This window comes from Lonchura striata, chromosome 12 (assembly GCF_050655825.1).
Source record: "Lonchura striata isolate lonStrDom1 chromosome 12, ASM5065582v1, whole genome shotgun sequence".
Classification (NCBI taxonomy): domain Eukaryota; kingdom Metazoa; phylum Chordata; class Aves; order Passeriformes; family Estrildidae; genus Lonchura; species Lonchura striata.
In genome coordinates this window covers 17,403,695-17,413,606 of record NC_140714.1, presented here as the reverse complement: position 1 = coordinate 17,413,606, position 9,912 = coordinate 17,403,695, and the positions used below count along the sequence as shown (strand labels likewise).

Here is a 9,912-nt window from a genome sequence, read left to right as displayed (position 1 = left end):
CCACAGGCAGAATTAAGTGCACTGAGAGGCTCCACGCTCATGTGTCGGCTTCCTCCTCCTCCTCCTCCCTCTCCAAGGGCATCGTGCGGGTTCTGGGGTCGTTGTCTCCCTGGGGGTCGGCAGCACCTACCCTGGCCTCCCTCGTGCGGGCTGGCCTTGGCCGCTTGCCCACCCCCACGGCCGAGAGCTTCGCGTCTCGGCGGCCCCGACCCTGCTCGGTTTCCTCGAGAGAAGTTCACACAAGCACCGGAGGGCCGCTGCCGCCGGTCCTTCCCCGGGGGAGGGCACCGCGGCGCGGCCCTGCCCGAGCGCCGAGAGAGTCCCGCCCGTCTCCCGGCAACGCGTCCCGCCCGCCCGCCATGGCCCTCGCGGGTCGCCGTAGCGGCGGCGGCGGCGGCGCGGCCGGGCCGGCGGTGAGTGCGGCGGCGGCGGGGCCCGGTGCCGGCAGCGCGGGGCCCGGTGCCGGCAGCGCGGGGCTGCCCCGGGGCCGGGGGGGCTCGGGGCACGGCCAGCTCGGGGAGTGTCGTCGGGCTACGCGGGAGGCGCCCGGCCGGGGGGTGGCTGCCGCGCCTCACGGGTTGTAGGCAGGTGTAGGGGGTTCTCGGCTCTGGGGTGTTTGTGGGCATGGTAGTCCTTCCGGGTTTGGGGTGTCTGTGCTGGCAGGGAGTGCCGCCCGGCTGAGGGGCTGCCTCTGGGTTATGGGGCGCCGCTGAGCTGTGGGGTGAGTCCGGCTTTGGGGCAGGTTCCTGGGTGTGAGCACGGCGCACACCGGTGTTTGTGGGCTGGGGGTGCAGGCAGGCTGAGGTGCCACGCCTGGGGTGAAGGCAGGGCAGTTCTGTGGTCCGTGTCGGGCTGTGCTGTTTCCCTTTGCCTGCTGCGAGTCTCGGGGCTTGGCCGGCAGCTGCCAAAGTTGTGTTGGCCGGCCTGGCTTCTCGGCCTCCTCGCCTGCCTCCAGTCGTCTCCACTTCAGCTCTGGCTGCTCCTGTGTTGTGTGCTCTGCCCTGCTGCTGGAAGCTGCTTGCTTTTGCCAAGAGAAGGGAGTTTAGCCCGAGGCCACGCTCAGAGCAGGGCATCTTTGCTTCTGTGAATCGCACCTGAGGCAGATGTGTGTCCCCCTGCTTTGCCCTTTCTCAGACCTGTTGAAAGCAACAACTGCTCCAGCTGAGCAAACACCCTGGCACTGCAGCAGTGCCAGCACTGCATCTCATATGGTGCCAGTGTGGCGGTGCTGCATGCTCTGCCTTGGGCATTCAGGCTGTTTTGGCAGCGCTGGTTACTAGAGTGGCTGCCTTTTAGGAGAGCCACTCCTGACTGCCCTCGGCTGTTTTTAACTTGTTCTGACAGAGGTGAAATCATGTCATGTGTCGAGTACTTTTAGGATAGTACACATTGTGCTGTCTGCTCTGCTTTGGTAGTAAACGATGAGTTTCTCATTATTGTTTTGTCTCTTGTTTTGAGTTCCTGACACATCATTCAGGGCTTTTGATCCAGGCTGGTTTTTGCTTTGTTCCTACTATTTTGCTCAGCAGTGCTGCAGGAGGGAGGCCGGGCAGTATTGATCCACTGCTGAGTGCTGGGGTGGTCCTGAGGAAAGGGGTTTTAGGAAACTCTTTCCCAAGTCTAGCTGAAGCTCATGTGATTTTGAGTTGTTGTGGCACTTGTGTCACTTGGCACTCTTTTTCTGGAGTCACTGACTTTTCTTGGGTTCACCTTAGTTTCTGCTCTGCATGAGATTGACAACAAGCATTTAATTCCCGCAGCCTTTGCTCCTGTTGCATCTTCCTGTTGCTCTGTGTTTCTTAAAGTGCTTTGACAGATGGATGTCCAGGGAGAGAGTCTTCCAGTGAGGGTGGCTATTGGGGCAGTTGTAAGGAGGAGGGGGGTATAACCTTACATTTGGAAGCTGGATGGAACTAGCCACTTGAATGTATTCCTTTTGTCCTGGCACATGTCAGCTGGGATAGCATTCTAGTGGTACCAGGAAGGTTCCTGAATCTCTAGTCTCGTGGTAAATTTTCACTTGTAAACACTATTGTATATTACTTGTTTCTGCTTTTGTCCGTGACAGCTGGGTCTTTCGCTTTGTAGTTAGTGATATTCTATTGTAGTCCAGTCCATCTGCATTTGTCTCATTCCTTTTTCCTCTCTCTTTGTTTTGGGTAGTGGAATAATCTAAACACCTGCTAAGCAGAAGATAAACCAGGCACATGTTGCTGTCCTAAAGAATACAGAGTGGGAGAGAAAGGCAGAAGTGTTGTCAGGACAGGAGCAGCAGTGCGGTGCGGTTCCAGTCTCAGTGGTGCTTGGCAGTGGTGCTGGCTGTACCTCTATGCTGGCTCAGTGCTTCTGGCCCAGCTTGGTGTGAAGGTTGCCTGTGTTTCTGGCTTGGTTGTGCCTGTGCCTTTGTTTGGAGTGGAGTTTCTGTGGCTGTTTGGAATGTGGCTTAATGGTTCATCTGCTTTGGGAATGTTTTGAGCTGTTGGACAACAGTGGGACAGAGAGCAGGGTTGGCAGTTAGTTGGTTTGGGGCTCTTGTGTAATGTCATTAGGACATGCAAGGACCGTGGCTATTTTATGTCTTATCCCTGTTGTTTAATCCAGGTAAACCAACCTTCAAGAAAGGGAGAAGTCTAAAGGTAGCATCCTCCCCAGAAGGTTTTGATCTAGGCATCTGTCTAGGCATCTTATGTCTGCTCTGGAAGTGGTGCCTGTGAAGAATGACGTCGAGAGGTGCTGGGACTGCTTTCTCAAGGAAGAATTACAGGCTGAGCACTGAGCCAGAGAAGTCCAAGGTCACAGGTAGGGTCCTGTACATGTCGTGTGAAAACGGGAGCAGTGTGGATCCAGGGAGTATCCCTTGCCTTGCTTGAAATCAGCTGCCTTCCAGTTGCAGTTACCTTGGTAGTGTGAGGTGCAGGGCAGCTAAAACAGAGTAAATCCTCAAAGTGAGATGAGATTTTGGACTGGAATTCCTACAGCACTAATGACTCCAGAAATTCAGGTCACAGAGCCTTTTCTTCAGCACACAGCCCTGCCTCATAAAGCTGGAGAATGTTTTGTTGCCTGCCTGCCATCTGATTTGAGACTCATCTGATTTAGGGACTTCCCCTTCCAGGATGAACAGCTTGTCAAATTCTCAAATGAATCCTTTTCTGGGAAATCTGCTACCTGCCAGGCAGTCTGTTTTTTTTTTTTCCTTGGCATCACCAATCCAGCACAAGTGTGCTTATGAGACCACAAATTTGAGGGCACTGTTGCACTCAGAAACAAGGATTGCTGCATCAGTGTGACACTAAGCATTGTTTAGTGAAGGTGAGGCACACATCATTAAAGAGGGTTCTGGGTTACACGAGGTGAACTGCTCCTGCAGCCTTTCCATCTCAGCATCTTTCATGCGGTTAAGAGACATCCTGAATATGAATAAGACATCAGGAATTGCAGTAGTGTTAAGATTTTATTTTTTTTTTGTAATGAAATTGGATTCCTACTTTCATCTTTTGGAGTTACTGTAGCACAGCAGGATTCCTGAGGATGCACTTCCACCTGTGTGTAGCGATTTATAGGCTCCCAGTTGCTATGGCAGAGCAGCTCAAATTGGAAAGTCTTTTTTGGGGAGATGCACCCAATAATGCTGGACTCTAGTTCTGCTGGTGAGGACAGTAAGGTGATGAATGACTGCTTGAAGCTGCATCTTCCATTGTGTTGCTCAGCAAACATGAACATAATTTACCCATAGTTACCAGTTTCTTGCTTGTATGTGAAATTCATGTTTGAGTTTACCCCAGACTCTCTAAGCTTATTTCCTTTCTGTTTCTCCCAAGGGATTGTGAACAGCAGGCTGCTGAATGATTATCTGCATCGAGTCTTTACCAGTGCTGACGGGAACCAGCCTGCAGCTGCTTACAGGTATCAGACTTCTCACTGCCCAGGTGGCAAGTGATGCTACCTCCAGATAAACAGCACTGCGTGAAAGGAAAGATCTTTTAGTGCCACACAGTGATCTTTGTTAAAAACACAGCAGCTCCATGTTACAGAAACAACTCTGAGGTCTGCTCTTTAATGGCTTTTTCAAATTGCAGGGCTTGTGAGGAAGGATTCTTTTTTTCATGAAAAATCCCATATACCACCTCATGAGGCAATATTTTTGAAATAAAGAGGCATTAACCTGATTGTTCCTGTTCCCCCTTTGCTTGTAAGGAAGTGCAAAATGCACCTGTGTCAGGTGCAGGAATTAAAAATAGTGCCCTGTAACCTGAAGGCAAGACTGTTACTGATCCCTGCAATACCATACATTTTCCAGGCTGTGGACCTGCTGGTACTTTTATTAGGAGTCACCAAAGGAAGAGAAACACAAAATTCCTGTTTAGTGACTGTTTTTTCCTATTTATTTTCAGTTCTTCTTCACCTTTTATCCCAGAAACTTGTAGTGTTGGATGAAAATAATTCCTCTTGCATCTCTTTTGCCAGAGGCAAGTCAGACAGGTTCAGGGCAGGTAGGAGTGTGGCAGTGTGAGTCAGGCCTGTGGCTCCTGTTGGTTGGCAGTGCAGCATGGCTGGGGTCACATTCCACAGCTATACTTAGGACTGCCAGCTCCAACTGCTCAGAGCTGCTATAAATAGTTCTTGGCCCTCTGGCTCTTGGTGAGCCGGGGTGATGGTGCGGGGGGGAGGCAAAGTGGGTCATGTTACTTTACCACAAGCTCTCCTGCCAGAAAGCCTTGGAACACTCCATCTGCCTGAGCATTTTGGTTTTCAATATTTCTGATTTCTGGTGATTAATGGCTTGAATGCACAGAACTGATAGTTTGTTGGACTGGTCTCTCTTTTTTTCTGCCTTCCACCCTTTTTCCCTGGACATGGCTACTTGGTAGAATGCCCAGTAGCAATTAAAGAGGTCTTGGAAATAACATTTGCCATATGAGAGCAACTTTTATGGTATGACATCTTGCCTTCAGAGGCCTGAATTCTTTATAGAGGAGCTCACTGCAGACATCTCTCTGCCTGTCTCATGCTCTTCCACTCTCCTTCCACAACTCCTCCTCCATGCCAGTGCTGATTAAGCAGCTTTGCTGAAGCCACCCTTCTCATGCCAACCAAAATTGATTATTTTATTTCACTTCTGTGCATCTTCACATCCATCAGGCTTTCACAATGTCTCTCACCAGTCTTAGGGAAATCCCTAGTCCTGGAGAAGTGAGAAGTTGTTTCCCAGATGGCTTTGGAAATGGGAAGCAGCGATAGGAACAACTAGTGGTTCTCACTACTAAAAGGAGGCTCTTGTGCAAGGATCAGCTAAGTAAACTATCTTTGAAAGGAGAGAACCAAGGAAGGGCAGTAAGTTCTCTAGATTAGTGGCCCAAAGGGGATGCATGAGAAAATTTTCAGTTTGAAAGCAAAATCATTTTAGTTATTTTCACAGAGAGAGGATGCTGGACTAGCCTGACCTTTGTCTGAACTGCTACAGCTGCTGCTGTGGTCTTCTCTCTTCTTTTGTATTGCAAAATATTTTGGGGAAAAGACAAATCCCAACTTAGGCCATGTTTGTGTGATGCTGACTGCAGCAAAGTCATGTCCATAGTTATTGGCAGTACAGTTGATTTCTTGCTGCCTTCTACCACGGTTTTCTTACTGCCACAAAACACTCCTGAGCAGACTGAAGACTGTAAGATTCTTTGTTAACTACTTGGCTTGTTTGTGCTGTGTTTGGTCCTTCCTTCATTCATTGTCCCAACACAATGGGCAACAAATTCCTTAGATTCATGATATGAAACAGATCAACAGAACTTCATGGTTCATGTCTCAGCACAGGACATGGGTCTGGGCTGCAACTCTTGAAATATTGGAAACAAAGCTTTTTGTAAGAGCTCCTGTGTGTTTATTCCCTAGGAAGAACCTGACGTTCCAGAACCTGCAGGAGCACCTTGAGCGATTGCTGTCAGAGGAGAATGGCTCTGAAGACAGCAGAGGTAGGAGATACTGCCTGTCCAATTTGTGCTTCTTGCTTGTGCTGCTTAATTGGGAAGGACAAGTTGTATCATGAAAGGCATTTCCCTGAGTGCTGTTGTGCCTCCTTGTGCTCTAATTTATTGTACTTTTAAATCCTGCCTGTGAGGGGCTCATCAGCGAGCCTTGCAGCAGGTTGGTTTGCAGATAGAGGCAGATTTCCAGGCTAAAATATCTGGAAAGGCAGTTCTGGGGATATTTTACTGATAATGATACGCAGAGCCATTGCTTTGACCAGGAGTGTGCAGTGCTATTGTCAGTGAGAGATGCAGAGGCTTGTTGACAATAATGACATACTGGTCTCCACTGCAGGTATTCACTTTGGGCCTCAGCCTGTACCCTGTGTTCTTACTAGCATAATTTCTCTGAATGAATCAGGATGTGGCAAGATACAACCTTCCTTCCCTCCTAGAAAGGCAAATTTTTCTTGCTGGCTGCAATCAAAGTGTGACCTGTTGGCCAAATATTTGGCACAGAGTTCAGCCTTTGAATTTTGTCAAAGTAAAATTTTCAGGTGATGTGGAAAACTTAATATGTCCTGAGTGCTGCATAGCTGAATCACTGTGATGACTTTCTTTTAAATCTCTCTCCTTTTCTGAGTTTCTCAGGGTCTAACATAGGCAACACTATCCTAATCTTTCTCCCATGTGGCAGAATCCATGTTCTGTCACAGTCCGGCTGGAAGTACCTGGCAGGTGAGCTGGGTCCACTGGATCCTGCACAACTCTGCCCAACAGGTTTTCTGCAACTCTTGTTTCAGATCAGGTGGCAGAGGGTCGGCTCGGTCCCTCCACTGTGGTGTTGGACCACACTAGCGGCTTTGAGGGGCTCCTGCTGGTCGATGATGACTTACTGGGGGTGAGTGTGTTGCTGGACACAGCAGAAAATGGTTTTGTGGGACTAAAAGCACTTAGGGCTTCTTGGTTTGTTCTTAGTAGTAGATCCCTGTCAGTGGCTTTGTAGCATGTGTAAATGGAGTCTGCCCTGAAAGCTGCAGAATCCTGGAGGAAATGAGCTCTCCTGGGAAACAGTCTAGCAGTACCCCTAAGTTTCAGCAAGGTCTGAGTGGGGCTGTGAGGAAGTGAAGGATTACCCTGGCCCAGGGGCTCGCTTGGCTAAGCAGCCAGCTTTCCTGTCCCTCCCTCTAGCAGGCTGCCTCTTCCTTCCTTCTAGTCTTCTTTAAAGGCTAGAAGGAGGCTAAAGCCAAAGTTTTCCTTTTTCCTTTGTTTTCACTAATTACCTGCTCGCTCCTTAGCAAAAAGTCAGCTGAAAGAATCCACTGGAGTTTAACTCTTTCCTACTTCAGTAATTTCTGCACTCCTTCCACCCCTTCACTGAGCAAGCACATCCCTTCCTCTTGAGCTGATTCCCTCCTTAATATGTGCCTGCTTTATAGCCTCTAACAAATCAGACTGCCCTGGTCTCCCCTTTCCCTTTAACCACCTGCTGTAGATTACTTTGGCTGTACCTAGAATTGACCACAGAATGGATTGGACTGGCTTGTCTGTGAATTCCTTGTTCCTACTTTAATTTCCTCTTCATGGTCTGTCCCAAGATAGCAAGAGTCAGGATTTAACACGGTTCCGTTTCCAGTCAGCATGTTACCTGCCAACCCTGGCCTTTGTTCTAGACACCTTGAATCTATAGTCTTGTTCTAACTTGTCCAGCATTCAGATATCTTTCCCATATCATAATCACTGCTGTATACACTTTTGTGCCAATTCACTGGGAACCTATCAACATGTTGTCCTTGTACTGCTGCCATGCTAGGTGCTGCACTGGGGTTTATCAAGTACAGATGAGCTGTGAGAGGGATTTGAATGATTCCCTGGGACCAGCTGGCTCCAAATACAGCTGCTGGGGTGGGAAAGATGTCCCTTCTTGCCCCTATACTGTCCTTGTGAACAGCTCTCCATCTTGCTTTGGTTTTGAGTACTAGGACAGAGAGAATGGAAGGACTGAACAAGCCTCTCTTTTTGTCTGACCTTAAAATACCTTTTGTTTGTTGGTCCAGGTAATTGGCCACAGTAACTTTGGGTCCATCAGGGCCACAACATGTGTCTATAAAGGTAAGGAGATAAACCAGTACTGCTTTGAGAAAAGACCCTGGGAGGAGTGTATGGGGTGCTAGACAACTGGACAACTCAGGAAATCTTGAATATGTTCCAGATCTTAAGCACCCTCTTCCCCAGTTCATTCACTGAACTTCTCCAGGGAATTAGAAGGATGGGGGATTGTGTGATGCCAGAGTAAAAGGGTGGGAGGGGAATCCTGGAAATGTCCTGAACCTCTTTTGTGTGCCGCATGTATTTCTGTGGGAGCACTGTCAGGTTCAGCTTCTCTAACAACAAGCTAGGGGACAAGAATTCACTGCGTGGCATCTCTTTCTCTTTTTCTTTCAGGGAAATGGATTTATGAGGTGCTCATCTCCTCCCAGGGACTCATGCAGATTGGCTGGTGTACTCTCAACTGCAGATTTAATCAGGAGGTAGTATAGCTACTCTGGGGGATGCTCCTTCACTGCTTTTTTGGTCAGTGTAGAGCATTGAATTGGTGCTGTGCCCTGCTGGCATTCACACCAGAAATGCCATACATGCACACAAAATGCCAGGCCTGCTATTTTAAGAGTCTTTACAAGACACTCAGGTCTGTGTCCACAGAATGGTGCTCAGTGAGAAAGTCTGTGCTGGGTGTGTTGATGTGCTCTTGCTGCACATAGAACTGCTACATGTTTACTTTCAGCTGGTATCTTCCCCAGAAAGTGTGTGTGTCTGCAGTGCTGGCAGCCTGTCCCTTGGGATGGGCCTCAGCAGCTGGTGCTACAGGGCTGGTTTTGTCCAGGGGAGGGTGAAATGTTGTTTCAACTGGGTGGGATTTTTGGTGTTGGAAAGGGATGTCAGCTGCAGAATTTCACTAACTTGTCACTCTGCAGTGTGTGAGAGAGGAAGTGATGGACATCCTGCGGGGCTGCTTTGATAGAAATGAGAAGTGTTGGATGCCCGTACTCTTCTTCCAACCCAAAAATAAGTAGGGAGTGGTGCATTTCTTTGAACCAAAGATCACAGGCCACTGGTTAATTCCTAGAGTGAGGATTTTTCCCAGGGCAGAGCATGTGTGCTGTCAACTGCTCTCACTGTCTACTGGTCTCCCTCTTAAAGGTTCTCTTGCAATGAGAGGAATCCTCTATGCCTGGTCTGGTCTGAGTCTCCTCTTTCATACTTTGGTGCAGGAAGGCGTTGGGGACACGCCAGATTCGTATGCCTATGATGGAAACAGGGTGCGCAAGTGGAACGTGACTACTACAAACTATGGCAAAGTGAGTAGCTGTCCTTCAGGAATGGGATGGAAAGGAAGCAGAAAGCAGGTGATTCCTGCTCACTGGATTCTGCTGGGCCTTGTGAAATGCCCTCAAGCCTTTCTCCCTCCTTCAGTCTGTGCACCAGCACTTGTCTGTACTTTAGAGGTGCTGGACATGCTGTCTCCGTGCTTTGTTTAGCAGCCCCAGCAGACTGATTCCCAGCCTAGTGCTGCTGTTGGTCCCTGGAAGGCTCTGGTTCTCTGTAGTACATCAGAGCATGGTGCATTGTTGAGATAAATGTACATTCCTCGTGCCAGAGGGGAAAAAGATCCCAGCTGGGCTTTAGAAGTGCCTGAAAAAGATGTGAGCTGCTAGGAGAAGGAACTCTCTCTTCTTTAACCCTGAATCACAAGGGATTGGTTGGGTTGCAGTCTTTCTTGTGATGTGGGAAAACCCTAGAAATATATGTTTAACCTCTTCTCTCCCTTTTCTGCAGTCCTGGGCAGCAGGAGACATCGTCAGCTGTCTGATAGACCTTGATGAGGGCACCATTGCTTTCTGCTTGTAAGCATCTTTGCTTCATTCCCTGCTTTGTTCATGTCTGTATGTCT

The 9,912-nt window shown here is 48.9% G+C and overlaps 1 protein-coding gene across 5 annotated transcripts in view; it reads left to right on the top strand.

Moving 5' to 3' along the window:
* The first annotated feature begins 317 nt into the window (after nucleotides 1-317).
* RNF123 (ring finger protein 123) overlaps nucleotides 318-9,912 on the top strand; it is a 47,933-nt gene continuing 38,338 nt past the window's right edge. For 4 of the 5 annotated variants that reach the window (XM_021529179.4, XM_085590730.1, XM_085590731.1 and 1 more), the window contains exons 1-9: nucleotides 318-413; nucleotides 2,602-2,799; nucleotides 3,822-3,906; nucleotides 5,887-5,966; nucleotides 6,764-6,861; nucleotides 8,018-8,072; nucleotides 8,406-8,491; nucleotides 9,233-9,319; nucleotides 9,798-9,865. In XM_021529179.4, coding sequence (XP_021384854.2) covers nucleotides 2,718-2,799; nucleotides 3,822-3,906; nucleotides 5,887-5,966; nucleotides 6,764-6,861; nucleotides 8,018-8,072; nucleotides 8,406-8,491; nucleotides 9,233-9,319; nucleotides 9,798-9,865 — 641 coding nt within the window. In that variant the 5' untranslated portion in view covers nucleotides 318-413; nucleotides 2,602-2,717. Of the gene's footprint in view, nucleotides 414-2,601; nucleotides 2,800-3,821; nucleotides 3,907-5,886; nucleotides 5,967-6,763; nucleotides 6,862-8,017; nucleotides 8,073-8,405; nucleotides 8,492-9,161; nucleotides 9,320-9,797; nucleotides 9,866-9,912 lie in introns of those variants that run through there. The other variant, XM_085590732.1, reaches the window with a different exon arrangement.